We start from the raw sequence: 17,256 nt of genomic DNA on the forward strand, positions 1-17,256 counted from the left end.
GTAACTGGTGCAAGAAATGCACTTGGGTCCTCTAATTGCTAATGCTATACAAATAAATAACAAGTGCACACTTATACAGGGGTTTGCCTTCAAAATACTCTGCAAACATTCACTACATTTTGCAGCCACCCTATACGAGGTAAGTGGGTAAATATCATTGTCCCGACATTAGGAATCTGGGAACTGCCACAGAAGCGATTTCTAGCCTTCTCCCCCTGGTTGCAGTTCTACTGGCGATATCAATGGCAGGAGCCCCAGAGTAGACAGGCTATCCAGCTACTGTTAGAGGGCTTTCCCTTCACCCCCTCCCCTGGTTCTCGTCATGCAGACAGAAAGCAGAAGACCAGAAGTCCAAAGTGCAGGCAATGCAATATTTATTGGGGTTAGTTCCAAGCAAGAATATCCAGAGCTCTACACGCCGGTAGAGTCTGTTTCCCAGTGTTCCGTTCCCAGCTCTGATGCCACAGAGCGCTTACCCCATGTCCCCCTTCCCAGATCTGACGCCGCAGAGCCTTGCCTGTGTCCCCGTTCCTCATTCCCCCTTCCCATTCCCCACCTCCTCCTTCTTAGCAGCCCCAAATATACCTGCAATGGACGCCCTTGGTCCCACACCTTACAACTTATGGTCATGTTCCATTTTGGAAGATCATGAGTCTAGGGTCTTTATCCCACCTGTTTTGTATCCCATGGGAGGTGTGTGGTTGTGCTATGGTCAGGGACAGGCATTTCTTTGGCCTTTTAGTGTTTTATACCTTCCCCCCATCCCCTCCCAATTGGTTGCTTGACCTTGCCTTGAGAAAAGAGCCAGGCAGCCTTCCAGTGTATGCTCATATATTACACTCCTACCAGACCTGTAACACTTTAGCTCTATCCCTTATCTTTTCTCATTGTACTAAAAGACCCATCTGGTTGTGGGAAATGGAACACACAGTGTCTTTGTTCTTCACACATATTAGTAGTATAAAATATAAAAGTATAAAAAAAAAAAATCAAACCCAGAATTCTATCTCAGGCTAACAAAAAAAAGCCTATATGCTAACAGCCATCAGTGTAACCTTGAGTGACCTAGACTAAGACAGTCTGGGTGGGACAGTGTTTGAAACTCTGGGAGACACCAGCACCTTGCCTACACTTGCACTCCCACCTGTGTAGCTAAACCAGTGCTAGCAAGAACGGGTAACCTTAGGGGAAAACATGGTGGTGTATGTATACAAGGCGAGAGCCCATGCGTATCTTAAAGCTACGCTCTCCCCTCAGGCAGAGGAGTGCAATTCCCATTTGAGACCAGTGTTATCTATGTATCTGTGGGAAGCATCTGGCCCTTAGCCAGGAGCAGGACTGAGACTAGCCCTTGGGGTAGCCAACCACACTCCTGTGCTCAGATCTCTGGGAGCAAGGCACCCTGGTATAGGATGGCATCTCATGGGCCCCCATGTGATCTGGGGACCGGGACCCACCCCAAGTCTGCATAGACCAGGATAGGTGGCAGCCCCATTACCTTAAAAAAAAAAAAAAAACCACCCCACGCCCAGGGTAGGCCATGGCTAGACAAACCATAGTACGGCTCTGTCGCGGGGTCTGCAACATGGACACAAATGTTCACCGTAAAAAATTTTAGGTCCGTGGGGGGTGCTCACAGGCGGCTCCCCGCGGCTCCCCATCCCTGTTGTTGCTGGCAGAGGTGCGGCCAAGGAGCTCTGCACGGTACCTCCATTCCCCCTCCCCGAGCACTGACTCTACAGCTCCCAGCCCATTGGCTGGGAACCGCGGCCAATGGGAGCTGTGGGGGGCGGTGCCTGCAGAACTGCCTGGCCACGCCTCTGCCAGCAAGAGCAGGGACAGGGAGCCACCCAAGGAAAGACTTCCCGTCCCTGCTGTTGCTGGCAGAGGCAGGGCCAGGCGGCTCTGCACACTGCCTCTGCCCCCTTTCCCCAAGCGCCGACTCCACAGCTCCCAGCTCATTGGCCAGGAACCATGGCCAATAGCAGCTGCAGGGGCAGCCATCCCCAGCCCCACCCCAGAGCCTGCACCCCCAGCCAGAGCCTTCACCCCGCTGCACCCCAACCCCCGCCTCAGCCCACAACCCCCTCCAGCCCCCCTGCCAATGTCCGTCACTAAGTCCAGTAATTTTGTCAAGTGTCTATCGTGCAACATGGTGATGCTGACATAGGCGCCGACTTCCCCTCTGCCCCGTGGGTGCTCGACACCCCCGGCCACCCTCTGGCTCCGCCCTTGCCCCACCCCCATTCCACCCCCTTACCGCAAGTCCCCATCTCTGCCTCTTCTCCGCCTCCTCCCCTGAGTGCCGTCCAGGGCCCTCCTCCCCCACCCACAAAGTGCTAAGCGCCGCCAAACAGCTGTTGGGGGCGGGAAGCTGGGGAGAAGGAGGCGAGGAGTGGGGAGCTTGGCAGCCGGTGGGTGCAGAGCACCCGCTAATTTTTCCCTGCTCCGTCCATATGTCCCACCGAGCCCTGCACGGGACCTACCCGACGGCCCCCGTGTCCCAAGGACGGTAAAGCTCCCTGTGCACTCACGGCCCTGCGTGCTCCTCTCTCCCCCGCGGCCGCTCATACTCCATTAGCAACGGCCTCTGTTGCTACGCAAAAAGGTCACTTCCGCCGACGGGGGGAGCCGGCGAGGCTGTGCCCCACTGTCTGACGGGAGTTGTAGTTCGGCGGCGAGCATTCCAGGCTCCGGACTACACCCCCTCCCTTCCCGTGTGTCAACCGCGCTGCATCTCGGGAGTTGTAGTCCTGCCAGGAGCGCCGGGCCTGCACTGGTGCCGGCAGGAAGAAGCTGAAAAGACTACTGGGAAGCCGAGCGCGGCGGTGTGGGGCACCACACGCGTCTGGGGCTGTGCTCGAGCACGGCGGGCAGCAGCATGAAGAGGCGAGCAGGGGCGAGAGAGAAAAAAGAAGCCAAGGTACCTTCCCTTTGCTTCCTGCCCCTCCCAGCCTCGTCAGGCCGCCCTCCCCCCGAGCTCGTCTCTGCCGCGCGCCGGCCCGCCCCCAGGCAGGGCTCTGCAGGCCAGGTGCTGCCTGCGCGGGAGCTCATCACGCCCCAGCCTGTCGGGGTTGCCGGAGCATCCCTGCCCAGGCAGGACCCCCCCGTCCCCCGCGGCAGGAGGGGCTGGTACTGGGCGCTGCTCCGGGCCGGGACCCCTGTCCCCCTTCCCCGGCTGTGAATTCCAGCAGCGGCCCGCTCGTCTGAGCGCCACCGCGGAGGAGGCGGCCGCTCAGTTTAGGATTAAACCAGAAGCCCGACACTGGTCTGCCTGCGGGGCCCGAGTGTTAATCAGCGCTGCCGGGGCGTTAGACTGCAGCCCCACCCAGGTGTCCTGGGTTCAAATCCTCCCCCTCTTCCCATGATATTGCAGCGCCCTGGTGGGTCACTGGTCGCAGCCCTTCACTGGCGCTGTCCGCACTGTGCTTGGGGCCTTCTGTTCAGCAAGCATGTGGCTGTGGTTGACTTCTCCGGTGGAGTTGAAAAGTCTCAGTGTCTACAGGGCAGTGTCCGTCTCCCAGGGCTACTTCCTTCCACCTCTTGGTCACGAACTCGTTTTGGTCGCCTGCGACAGGCCATTTGTTTACTGTAGACCAAGAATGGGACACAATTGCCTTGCTTTTAGCTGTAAGAGGTGTGGCCTGAGCACAGGGCTGGGAGCCTGCTGCCTCTGAGTGCTAATCCCAGTCCGGATGGTGGCTAAAAATTGGTGCTGTCCTCATGCTAGATTTAATTATTTTTTTATATAAATAACTTTGAAACTGTGACTATTTTTGAAGCCATTTCCAAGGTCTTTCATGGTTTCTGGATTACATTCTTAGTGGTAACTTTATAATGTTCACCCAGAGTAATTTTTGTGACTACATGCACATTAAATTATTTCCCCAGTATCTTCTTAATAAATGGCCAAATAAGTGTGCTTTTGTTTTTCCAGTAAAACATTTCCCCCCGGCCCAGATGATACATTAATATAAAATCATTTGGATTTGATAGGAATATTAGGTATGTTATAGCTTTCTGGCATTTGAATTTTTTTCTTGAATGTGTGTGTATGTTTAATGATATTACGAGCCCACCTTGAAAATTTAACCCAGAGTACTAATTTATATAGTTTGAAGGCACTATTAACTATATTTTTTTGTATGGCTCTCTAGCACCCTCATACAATATTTGATTAATATTATGAATCTGATTCTCCTTTATTGGTGATTTTACACTGTTGTAACTTCATTGATTTCGTGGCGTTACCGCTATGCACCAGTGTAAGTGAAAGGAGAATATAAGGCCCCTGTATATTTTGTATTAAGTATGTGCAACATGTAGGCTTTAAAACAAACAGCTGAACTCACTTACACCTGTATAAATTAGGGGTAAGAGGAACTATAGTGCAAGGGGTATAGTGCAAGAGGAAGTGTGCACACACACATATCAGTAGAGGCTGAGGTTAGGCCCTACTGATGATCAAGCACTGATCTCCTGCAGCAGGCTACCTTTCTTTCTTCAAAGGAAGCCTTCATGCACATCATCAAAGTTTTTGTTTTGTGCTATTTTAGAAGAACTCTCCTGCTCCAAGGACTGTGGTGGGATTTCTTTAGAGTACAGTTTCTGCAATGTAATGATGAAATTGCAATGTTTTATATGCTTTTGGTCTCCGTATGACCTGTGGAATGCTAGTGCCCTTGGGCTGAATATTCATATGGGTGCAAAGTGATGGAAACTAGCAGAACTTCACGGAGTTGAACTTCCTCAAGGTGATGAGTGCCAATTAATTTCAGCGCATTATTTGTCCTAAGCCTAGCTCTCCTATCCTGCCTTCACCAAAATATTGTCTTTGTGTGCATTGTAGTGTTCAACATGAAAATAGAGCTGTTAGGCTAGACGTTATTGATTGGTGATTCCAACAGGACAGACATTTTAATTGAGCACTCAACACCTATGAGAGTTTCCTTTCTCTTCACACATAATTTAAATGGAATTAGTCTGATCTGCTTTTTATTTGGGTTCCTTACTTCGTTACAGAGTAGGACATAGTTTTGGCCATTTCCTTTACTTAATTGGACAAAGAAAATGTACACTTTTCAAAACCAACTTTCCCATGCTTCGTCTCAGCCCAGAATCTATTTTTTCCCCTTAAAAGTTTAATTGAATATTTTTTGAATATTTGAAATACTTTTAATTTAAAAAAAACAAAAAACCCTCACATTTAAAAAAAACCAACAAGGATTTTTCACCTTCCAGATACTTTGTCTGATTAATAGTCACGGTTTTCTTTTAAAATGTAATCCATGGCAAGTATGTATTGCTCAATAAGCAATGAGTGCATTACTTTGTGTGTTTGTGGGTTTTAAAAAAAAAAAAAAAAGTTTAAAAGTAAACGTAAGCCTGAGAGGTGCTAAGCACCGGCAACTTCAGTTGGCAGGTAGTATCTTGCATGAGTAAGAGTTTGTGGGATTAGGAATTAAATTAGGACTGTTTGAAAAATGGCATACCAATCCCCCCAGAATGTTATCTTCCTTAACTTGAATAAGATTAGCTTGTAGGATTTTGGGGGATGATACTACTGGACCCAATTCAGTATTAACTTGCATCTTGTGTAGTCATTTACACTGGTGAAAGTGACTGTATAATACGAACAAACAAGAGCTAGCTGCAATGAATCTGTCTCACCGTCATTAAATATATATTTGTACAGCACCCAGTACAATTGGCTCTGCAGTTGGGATCATTTGGGGCTATGGCAATACAAATAAGAAAATGTATCAACATACAGACATCTGAATGTTCAGAAAGGATTTTAGTGGCATCTGTATATTTTGGTGTGTGATTGTTCCACATGTGAGCAGGGTTGAAAGGGAAAGTAATCGAGAATTCTTTAATCTGTGCTAAAATATCATAATTTTTTTAATTTTATTTACAAAAAAGAAAAGAAAAAGGAAGTCTTCTACAAATATAGTAACACAATGTTGAGGTTGAGATTTCATCCCATCGAAAATCAGGAATTCAGTTCCCCATATCATTCTTAACTTGCTGCCTGGCACATACCAAATAGGCATTTAAATAGGGTGTTTTATCACTTTCTCATACACCACTGATGTAACCAACTATTCTCAAAATAACATAACAAGGGAGAGGAGTTAAGGTTGATGTTGGAAAACAGTAATCTCTTTTATATGATTAAATATTTCAGCTTTAATATTGCATTGGTGTAATTTATTGTTTAATTTCCCGTTTTTCTTGTTTGCATTTTTCTTAATAAAACAATAAAAATGTTAAATTTGTTGATTAAATTTATTTTGTCAGTCTTCTTACAGTGTCTGTATCTAAGTGAAATAATGTGAACATAATACTTTATATGCACTCAGATAAGCCTGTTGTCATGTTATGCTTCTTGCTGAGGTAAACAGTGTGCGAGTTTTAGCAGAATCAGCAGCCAGTATGCCACTAGCAGTTTTTGTTTTAGTCACATTATTGGGCCCTAACGTTATTAATGAGACAGTAATTGAGGAATAGTGTTGATTGTCACATAAAACATGATCTGTATATTGGAAACAACCAGGTAGAGGCCTTGCATATGCAGAGTAAAATGTTCCCTACTTTTAAATTCATCACAACCCTGCTGTTTAAATTGCCCCAGCTGTTAATGCTGGGACCATTACAGTAATGGACTCAGCAAATGAAGGAGAACCAAGACACACACACTTTATTATCTGAGGGGTAATTTTCTCTTCATCTGTAATAGCAGCAGTGCCTAGTATTGATCAGACCATCAAGATACTAATCCTCTGTAAAATTACTTGTTATAACTGAAAATGTGTTAATCCAAATCAGTCTGTGTCCTGACTTTCTACTTACTATTGAATACAGTCTATTAGATGGTTTATTTTTCATTATTTAAAGCCTTTACATTGATAATAGTTGGAGCTTCCTTTGCAAGAGCGAGTGCTTAATCTTCTCTATAGCCCAGGGTTGTCTTTTTGTTTTAAATAGAACATCACCCACTTAATTAAGGAGTGAGTGTCTGTCTTGCTGGTCTGAATTATGATGGTACTTTATGTCCCCAGATTTATTAAACATGCTGTTTTACACTGTCTGTTGTTTTTGTTATAAATAAGAACAGGCCCATCTTGCCCAGATTAGAAGTTTGCAGGTATAAGATATCAATAAGTGCTAAGAATGTAAGTTACTTGGATTTTTATTGCAAGCTCTAGGTTGTTTTGTTGATTGTGTCCTGTGAGGAGAGTGTACCAGAGACTAACACAAAGAATGTTTGTATTTTACTATCTTGAAAATATTATCTCCTAAAGCTCTGAATATATTTCCACTGTCATCTGTAACTTTACAAATTTGGCACCTGGTTGCTGAGTTCCTTCAGTTCCCATTGATTTCAGTGAGAGGTGACAGGTTCTGGACTGGGAGTTGGGAGACCTGGTTCTATTCTCTGCTGTGCCACTGACCTGTTGTTGCTTCCTCTTTCTGTTCCTTTTAAGCTGTCATGGGATAAGAGGGAAGGACATCTCATGGATGGGTAACTAGTTAAAAGATGGGAAACAAAGGGTAGGAATAAATTACCAGTTTTCAGAATGGAGAGAGGTAAATAGTGGTATCTCCCAGGGGTCTGTACTGGGCCCAGTCCTATTCAACATATTCATAAATGATCTTGAAAAATGGGTAAACAGTGAGGTGGCAAAATTGGCAGATGATACAAAACTGCTCAAGATAGTTAAGTCCCAGGCAGACTGCAAAGAGCTACAAAAGGATCCCTCAAAACTGGGTGACTGGGAGATGAAATTCAGTGTTGATAAATGTAATGTAATGCACATTGTAAAACATAATCGCACCTATACATGTAAAATGATGCGGTCTAAATTAGCTGTTACTACTCAAGAAAGAGATCTTGGAGTCATTGTGGATAGTTCTCTGAAAACATCCACTCAATGTGCAGCAGCAGTCAAAAAAGCGAACAGAATGTTGGGAATTATTAAGAAAGGGATAGAGAATAAGACAGAAAATATCATATTGCCTCTGTATAAATCCATGATACGCCCACATCTTGAATACTGCATGCAGATGTGGCCGCCCCATCTCAAAAAAGATGTATTGGAATCGGAAAAGGTTCAGAAAAGGGCAAAAAAAAAAAATGATTAGGGGTATGGAATGGCTGTTATGTGAGGAGAGATTAATAAGACTGGGATTTATGATAGAGGTCTATAAAATCATGACTGGTGTGGAGAAAATAAATAAGGAAGTGTTATTTACTCCTTCTCCTAACACAAGAACTAGGGGTCACCAAATGAAAATAATAGGCAGCAGGTTTAAAATAAAAGGAAGTATTTTTTTCACACAATCTACAGTCAACCTGTGGAACTCCTTTCCAGAGGCTGTTGTGAAGGCCAAGACTATAACAGGGTTCAAAAAAGAACTAGATAAGTTAATGGAGGATAGGTCCGTCAATGGCTATTAGCCAGCATGGGCAGGGATGGTGTCCCTAGCCTCTGTTTGCCAGAAGCTGGGAATGGGTGACAGGATGGATCATTTGATGATTACCTATTCTGTTCATTCCCTCTGGAGCACCTGGCATAGGCCACGGTCGGAAGACAGGATACTGGGCTAGATGGACCTTTGGTCTGACCCAGTATGGCCGTTCTTATGTTTCTTCATTGCCTCTCTCACCCTTTGTTTGTTTTATTTATTTAGATTGTAAGATAAAAGGGCAGGGACTGGCTCTTTTATATGTATAGTGCCTAGCACAGTGGGGCACTGGTCTTGGTTGTGGTCTCTAGGCACTACTGTAATACAGATAATTAGTAATAATAACTGGTGTTGCAGGTGCACACCACTTCCCAAAATGGAGCTGTTTAAAAACAGCAAAACTGCTTCTATGACCATGTTCCTGCATCAGGATTCGTTAACATGGACCTGTGCCCTTTTTGGAGTGCTAATAAAGTCATTGGGAGATCGCTTGTGAGACATTCTAACAGTTCTTGTTGCAAGATCAGGGTCTAGAACTGGAGGACGGATGATTATTTTTAAGAAAAGTGTTTAGTAATGTTGCATGAAGATGATTCACCCTGAGATGTGAGGGGGGAAATCTTAAATCAGATTTTTTTTTTATGCTTAAAGCGTCAAGTTGATCTTCACTCTACAAAGTAAACACTTCTACAAGCATTGCTAATTACCCCTCTCATTGCTATTTTTGGTTTTATTGTAATGGATCCAACTTACATTATTTTTAAAAGAATCAGCCTTACCAAGAGTATATTATGTGTGCCTTCTGCAAAAGGTTTAGGCCTTGATCCTGCAACTGTACATAAGCTTCAAGTGGGCTCTGCTTTGTTATACAGGTCTGCCTGCAAGATGGGGCTCAACAGACATTTAAAATTCCTATTCATAGGCTAGGATAACTCTTGTATCCCATGCCCCTGGGTAATGTATTTAATTACACACATGCTTCAGTGTTTGCAGGCTAGCCGCTCCATAGCAATTTCTTCCACATTTTGATACATGACATTAAAAGTTTAAGATTTATTTCTGTCAGTCTCCAAAAAGTGCAGTTAATTTTCTTTTTTTTTTTTTACATAAGCAAACTATTAGTCACCCAAGTTAGTCCCATTGAACTTAAACCAGTGGAATCTCTGAGGTGCCCAAAGCGCGCCTCCCCCCCCGCTGCTACCCCCAGAATCCCTCTTAAGTGTGTTAGCGCGTATGCTCACGTGTATGGGGAAAAGTGTCTAAAGTAATTGCTTTAGGTGGGGATGGAGGAACAACATTCTGACAGAACTCAAGCCTCTTCCCGTGCTCAGATCTGGATCTCCAGGACACTTCCGTGGACGTACCTCTGGGGAAATGGGGGAATGATGCCAGAATGGTGGCATATCCTTTCATGTGTCCCCTCAGGCCCCACACCTGAACAAATATCCATTTTGTTTTTTGTTCTTTATATCCACAGATGGGATGATCTAGCTCCATGTCATTTGTTTAGTTCTAACTTCATTAGTGAATACCCCTCTTCCATAATCTTCAAGAACACAAAGTAGAGATCCTTAAAAGCTAGCACTGAAATTAAGAAAATTATCAAATCCTTGGAGTTCTCTCGGAACTCCTCGGAAGGCACTGTCCAATATAAAGCTACACTTATCTGCTCCCTTCTTTTTCAGGGTATATCCACAGTATTATTTTATGGGTATGGTTGAAAAGGAATTGACCTCTGAAAGATGGTGCAGCCTGTCTGCCTCTTTTCTTTGTGCACTAATGAACTGTGTGAAAGCAGTAGTGGCTAGAACTATGTGGAATATTTGAAATAAAATTCAGAAACCTTTAAATCTGAAGTTAGGGCATATATGTCTGCAGATTTACCACAAAAGTAAAGAAAAATAAAACCACCCCTTGGATTTTTTTTAAAGGAAAATAGAACTTTGTGTGCAAATAGGCCAATTTTCACTCAACAATGGTCCTCTTTCTGGGCAGGGATAGCACAGTTTTGGTTTTATTTGGATAAAATTAATTTTTGCACTGTGTTGATCATATAAAACTGGGGTATATTGTTGTGTAATACCAGAAGCAGCCCACAGGAATCTGTCTTCAGATTCTGCACATACAGCACATGATGTTAATGGCATTCCACATTAGCAGCTCCAAAAGTGAATCTTCCCTTTTGAAATTAAACCATGATGGAGTCTCGTTGTTCCCTATGGAAACAGTGATAAAACTTTCATTGATTTCAGTGGGAGCAGGATTGGGTTCTAATTATGGTTACAATAATTCATCCATATTCTCAGTTATTCAGTTTACCTTTAATGACCTAGAGCATCAAAATATTAAATGATCCTCTTGCCTTCTGTTACCAAATGGGAGTATAATATTGTATTCTATTATATTTGATACTGAACTGCAAAGTATGTTTATGACTATTACCATTTAAAACATTGTTATGAAATATACTTTATTATGGATTCTTGAAATCCTCTGTATAATAAATGATAGTGCAGTAGTTTACAAATCGTTTGTTTTAAAGTTATGATAGTCTTACTGTGGAAGGAAACTCTGGACTATTGTGTTTTACTTAAGCAGCCTCTCTTCCATTATACTGCACATAATGCACCCTTCCTAGAAGAATTACATCTCTATCTCCTAGAATTTGTTCAGTTTAATTTTGACCTTTTATCTGCTGCTCATCCCACTACTTTTATTTAAGAGTGTAAAGTTACTTTAGTGTAACTGCTGTTGTCACCTTTGCCCTCAGCTAATCAAATAGTTTACCTTGAGGGAAGCATTTATCTCCCACTTTCATTATTATTATTTTCGTAGCTGTAAAGATATATATTTTGTGTCTGCAGAAGGCTGTAACAGTGAAACGAGGTATTGATCTGCTGTATTTGGCAATTTCTTTCCACCTTGCCATCGATATCATGTCAGCCTCTGTCTGTACTGTGGTTGACCTCACAAATAGCTCTTTATGTTCCCATTGGATTCAAATGATATACTATGCTGAAAACTAAATCAATGAATGCTTATAAAGTTTTTAGTATTATTTCATGACCCCGAGGCAACTGGTGCTCCATGCATTGAATACTTGAAAGGGTACCTAGTATGGTTAAAACAGGTGTTGCTATTTTTGTTCTTATAGAGCTGGAAACATTATAGCTTAGGTCTTAAGTAACTGTGCACTTTGATATTTTTGTGATTATTTTACAAGTTGAGCAAATCTATGTTTAAATTCCTTAAGGGCCTGACTAGAGGCAACTCACATTACTTGTAAGTTTTGGCTCCTTAAAGGACAGTAGGATTGGACTCCAATGAGTCTTACGGCTACAATGGAAACAATTGAAATTACTTAAGAGCAAAAATTCTCCTCTCTGTTCCATGCAATGTTGCATATCGTGCGATCCCCACAAAATGAAAATCCAGTTCTGCCCAGTTCTAGGTAAGAGCCTAACTGGCACACAGTGCTCTAATACAGAGATGGGTTGTAATCGATAAATACACTGGAATAAGTAGTGTTATGTAATGGGCCGTGGGACGTTTACTGCCCATTCACAGCAAGCAGAGTTAAAAAAACATCTGGAAGGAGAAAGAGCTGAATCAACTATGCTAGGATTTGAATCTGTGGTAACAGGGGATTTACGGTTTTGTTCCCCACCTCACCCCAAAATCTAGGCCATCGTCACCTGATGCTTCCCTGCTCTGTTTTCTAGAGCAGTGTTTTTCAACGCCTGGGGGTCTGCATACTGTCTAAGATTTCCAAAGGGGTCCGCACTTCCATTTGAAATTTTTTTAGAGGTCCACAAATGAAAAAAGTCTGAAAACTACTGTCCTAGAGTTTGTGGTTAAAAAAAAATTATAGATAGTTGGTCATATTTGTGCATCTTTTAATCTGTTGTGCTTTCTCTTAAAAGTTTTAATAAGATGTTGGTTGATAAACTTTCCATAGAAAAGGAACTGGACACATGCTAATTGGAATTAAGCCTCTCCCATCCTATGAAACTGGATAGTGGATTAGGCACTTGTACTGTTACGGCTTGATCTTGCAAGATGTGGTGTATTTGTAGTATTTATGTCACTTTCTGTTTTGCTGGTGGTTCAGCTGAAAATAAACTAAGGGTCCAGTTGTGCAAACACTTATTACCAGGTGTGGTGCTTACTATAGTGAGTAACCACATGGAAGTAGCCCTGTGAAATAGTCAATGGGGTATTAGCACTATGTATGGTAGCCAGTGTTTTGCATGATTGAGTCCTACATGTGGAGACAAATGTGATATAAAACAATGGGCTAATGGATACTACAAATGGTATTTCTGCCCCAGTAATGTGATTCAACTATATACATTTCTTAAAAATTTATTTTAGTTCTGTTAATTAAGGGCAAATATCTCTAGCTCTCCACTTCACCCAGCCTAGGCAGATGGAGTTGGTGCAGGGAGCTTCTACGTATAAAATTATCCTCATCCCTAGGCTGTGTTACAGCTCTGATGCTCTAGGGAATCCAGGCCACTACTCCTTGGGTGATGGTGGCCAGCAGATTAATGTAGCAGCAGATTAACAGCACTACCAGTCTGTTTGACTTTGAGAGAGAGAATTGTGGAACTATATTCCACTGTCTCACAAAGTGTCGACACCTTTGCCAGGCTCCCCTAATCTGTCTTTATATGTTCCCCATCACCATAATACTTGAACTACAGTCTGTCTGTCTACCTGTTACTTGTGTAGCTTCCTTTACTTAACTATCTGAGTGTCACAGTTCACAGGACTACTTCACCTGTGTCCTCCCCTTGTGGTCCATCAAGGGCACCCATTCTAGGCTTCCAGCTCCTCAGTAGTCACCTCCTGTGGCAGAGACCCACGTCTGTCTCCCTCCTGACTGGGGTTTTTCCAGGCTGCACCATTTGCTGCCTACCTGTGATATTCCCACCAAGCCAGATGGCCTAAACAGGCCAATGTCTACTCTATGCTTCCTCTCCAGATGGTAAGAACAGAGTAGTTGCCAGCAGTTACAAGTTACCACATAATTCTTTACAAGCAAGCACATTTATTCTTAAGGTAAAAGCATTACAGAGAAAACGTATTAAAACAATAAAAGAACATACATGCATGATAAAAAGCTTACCACAGATTACCTATCAGCCTTATGGGACCCTAGTAGATTAAGTCCTTACAACCCTTTCCTAAGAATGGCCCCCAACTTCGACATACGGTCCTGTCCATTTGCTGAATCAAAAATAAAGGGCCTGAGTCAGTTTAAACTTGGGCTATATATCCAAACGTCCTATTTTTGTCTGTTGGTCTCTGGAGAATCTAGTTTGAACTAATATATGCAGGTCTCCCAGGAGATAGTATCTCTCTTAGGGGTTCAACCTTACTGATTTGCCTTTATCACCACCCACTCACTGTTTTTAGTTCCTGGAGGAGCTGTGGTAGCCCTCCCCCATGATTAGCACACAATCTTAAATAAACCACTCATTAAAAACAATGGACCCAAAAGATACTACATGGTGTTGCAATATCTGTTACATCTCCCTCTTACAGAGGTTACAGACAATCCTGGCCCACAATAATACGCAAACTTAATACAATAAGGTCTTTCAAGGATATTGCAGGAAATTACCATATCTGTCACACTGAGGATTTTATGATCCTTAATGCATTTATCTTCACAACACCTCTGTGAGGTATGGCTGTGATGTCCATTTTACAGATGGGGAACTGAGGCACAGAAAGACTAAGGCCAGGTCGACACTATAAACTTACATCAGTATAACTATGTCACTCGGGTGTAAAAATCCACACCCCTGTGTGACGCAGTTAGACCAGCCTAAGCCACAGCGTAGACAGCACTATGTCGATAGGAGGGCTTCTCCTGTCAACATAACTACCGCCTCTCGTGGAGGTGTTTTAACTGCGCCAACAGGAAAAGTTCTTCCATTGGTGTAGTAGTGTCTTCACTGAAGCGCTTTAGCAGTGCCGTTGCACTGCTGCAGCATTTTAAGTGTAGACCTGCCCATAGTGGTCACACGGGAAGGTCACACGGGAAGCCTGTGGCACAGCAGAGAACTGAACCTGGGTCTCCAAGCTAACAGTGTAACCATCCTTCCTCTCACTCTTTCTCTCACTTTCTTCCTTCCCAGCCTGGAGGACAAGTGGCTTGGTTTATTTGTATATTTTTTTCTGTGGAAATTCACCATGTCCTCTGCAGATAGGGCCTTTCACAGCTGCAGAGGAATGCTTATGATTTAGGCTTTTTTGGCCTGCAGACCCTTGAAATGCAGTGATTAGGCTGTTTTCACAAATTCTTTAGGTTCATTATTATTTATAATTAGGTAAGTGCTGACCGTGTGACCGGTACTATAATAGACCCAAATAAAGATACAACTCACTGAGGAGTTTGTGCATAAGGCGTTTGTGTATGAGACAGGCAAGTAGTTTTCTGCTTTTTGACCCAAATGTATGCCTCATAAATAATGATGATTCACTCTCTTTTTCATTTACAAAGCACACAATTTGTGAATAGGGCCTTTAATATGTCGGTGGCATGACAGAAACTGGTACAAAGCGTTGTCTTGTGTCACAAGTGGGATGATACCAGTGACCCAGCAAAGAGAAACAAGCACTTTGCATGTTGATCTGTTTTGTTAAAGGGCAGTATTTGGCCCCCATAAGTGCAGGAGAGATGGGCTGTTCATGAAAAGGGCATAAAAAACCTAACCCTTATGACACTTTGTCAGCCTGATTAAATTTAATGTCTGGCATTCGCTTTATGTGAAAGATGGGAGGCATCACTGTTTATCTAATCAACAAAGCATTTCTTTTTTTCCATAAGTATTTTATATGTTAATACAGGCAAACCTGAATATGATCACACAATTTAAATGTGCAAACAGAAAATATAAATCTTGGTTGGCTATTGGTTAAAAATATGGTTTATATGGATTATGCAAAATAGTGCAATTTGATTGTTGATCATACTGTGCAAACATAACTCTTCAGAAACAGTGCTTTTAAATAAATATTAAAATATTGTTATTGAACAATTTATAATGGAAATTATTATGATTTTACAGAACAATGCAACATATTTATTTGCAGTGCTGTAATAGGTATGGTTCTATTGTAATATTAATACACAAATATCAAATCAGCGTTCCAGGTGTTTTTATTAACTCTGATTATAAGATGTCAGGATCCAGTCTTCTCATATTTTAAAGAAAATTCAGTATTTAGAAAACAGAGTTCAGTATGTATAATTTGAAAATGACTACAATCTGCTGAGAGAACCAAATAAATGCTTGTGGATTGTTGACTTTCCTGCTTAACATTTAAAAAAAAAAAAAAAAAAGTTTAGGTGCCTTTTTAAAAAAAGAAAGAAAAAGTCTAGTTTGCTTTAAACAATTGCTGAAGAGCTCTGCTTAACCTTATATTTTGCATGCATTCGTGATTTGAAATAGAAATAAGTCAAATTTGAGGCAGACAGCTTGAATGGCATGCTGTCAGTTTGGCTCTTCATGAATTGGCAATGGTCTCGTTTAGGACCTTCAGATATGTGTCTGCTTGGACAGAATGAGAACATTTTGCATGTTCTTCAGTAGACAACCACTCTTTGCTGCCTCACAATATGCAGTGGTGCATGACAGTTGCCCTTCATTGCTGTCTTCTTAGAGCTTAACCTTTGACCCTCCACTTAGTCGCTATGCAGCAGTTGGAGCAGGCCAAGATGTTCATGAATGACGGGCATCAGCCTGCAATGTGCTTGTCATTATTTGATTGTCAAAAGTAGCCTGCTATTGGGCTCCATCAAGGTTTGAAACCTATGTGCAATAGTCCATATTACTTAACTTCCAGGGCTGTCAACAGGATGATCAAATGTGCATAAAATATAAGTGTGTTGAATACATCTTCAGTCATAAGATAGGAAGAGTTTTGTGTGTGTGTGTGCTGTATGTATTCAGATGACTTTCACAGGGCCAAGAGGTTGAATCTGTTGCCAGGGTAAAAAGTGAACTGTTGTCTCTTGTGGTCTAAGTTTCAAATAACACAATTTAGATTTGAGCAGCTCTGCCAGTTAAACTCTCAGCTTGTCTTGCGTATCCTATCAGCTTTTCAGCAGCAGTATAAGCAACTAGATACTAGATCAGTGGTGCCTGAGGTTAACTGTCAAACTGCAATGTTCATTTTGGATCTCACTGTAATGTAATATAGAGAGAGAGGTCAGCTTGTGTGATTTGAAAAGCAGTTGTGAATAGCTGAAGTACTGATTATGTCAGCTACAGTATACTTTAAGGAGTCCAGTATAGAAAGCTTAATTGATTATAATAAAATAAGAAATCAAAGGCAATATAGAATAGCCATTTTTCTGTCCAAGTGCAGAATACTGTGCATAGAAACTGTTCATATTTAGGAGGGTCATGTCCTGTTTTTAGCATAATATTCACTGTCTGTTACTGTTCCTGCAAAAAGCTTCTCTACTGCAATTTATTATAATGGATTTAAAAGGTGTCCCTATATTTTCTCCCATAATGTCCTTGTTTGTACATTTCAAGTGATATATATTTTAAAAGGAAAATATCAGATTAACAGGTTTAGATTCAGCATAGGTTCTTTACAATGTAAAACTTTAATCCAAATCAAATGAAATAGCACTATCTTGCCAATTGGTTAAATTATACTCACTGTGCTTATTTGTAAATATTTTTGTACATTTAAAAATAACCACTCACCCAAAACCTCCAGGTTTCATAAGGAAACCAATAAAATCACATAAAGTTG

General features: G+C 42.2%; 1 protein-coding gene across 1 annotated transcript in view; it reads left to right on the top strand.

Annotated features, from left to right (window-relative positions):
- Positions 1-2,773: 2,773 nt before the first annotated feature.
- The window catches only part of FTO (FTO alpha-ketoglutarate dependent dioxygenase), a 345,022-nt gene continuing 330,539 nt past the window's right edge, over positions 2,774-17,256 (top strand). The window contains exon 1 of the mRNA XM_065416387.1: positions 2,774-2,923. Coding sequence (XP_065272459.1) covers positions 2,882-2,923 — 42 coding nt within the window. The 5' untranslated portion in view covers positions 2,774-2,881. The remainder of the gene's footprint in view (positions 2,924-17,256) is intronic.

The sequence above is a fragment of the Emys orbicularis genome, chromosome 14, assembly GCF_028017835.1.
Source record: "Emys orbicularis isolate rEmyOrb1 chromosome 14, rEmyOrb1.hap1, whole genome shotgun sequence".
Lineage (NCBI taxonomy): Eukaryota > Metazoa > Chordata > Testudines > Emydidae > Emys > Emys orbicularis.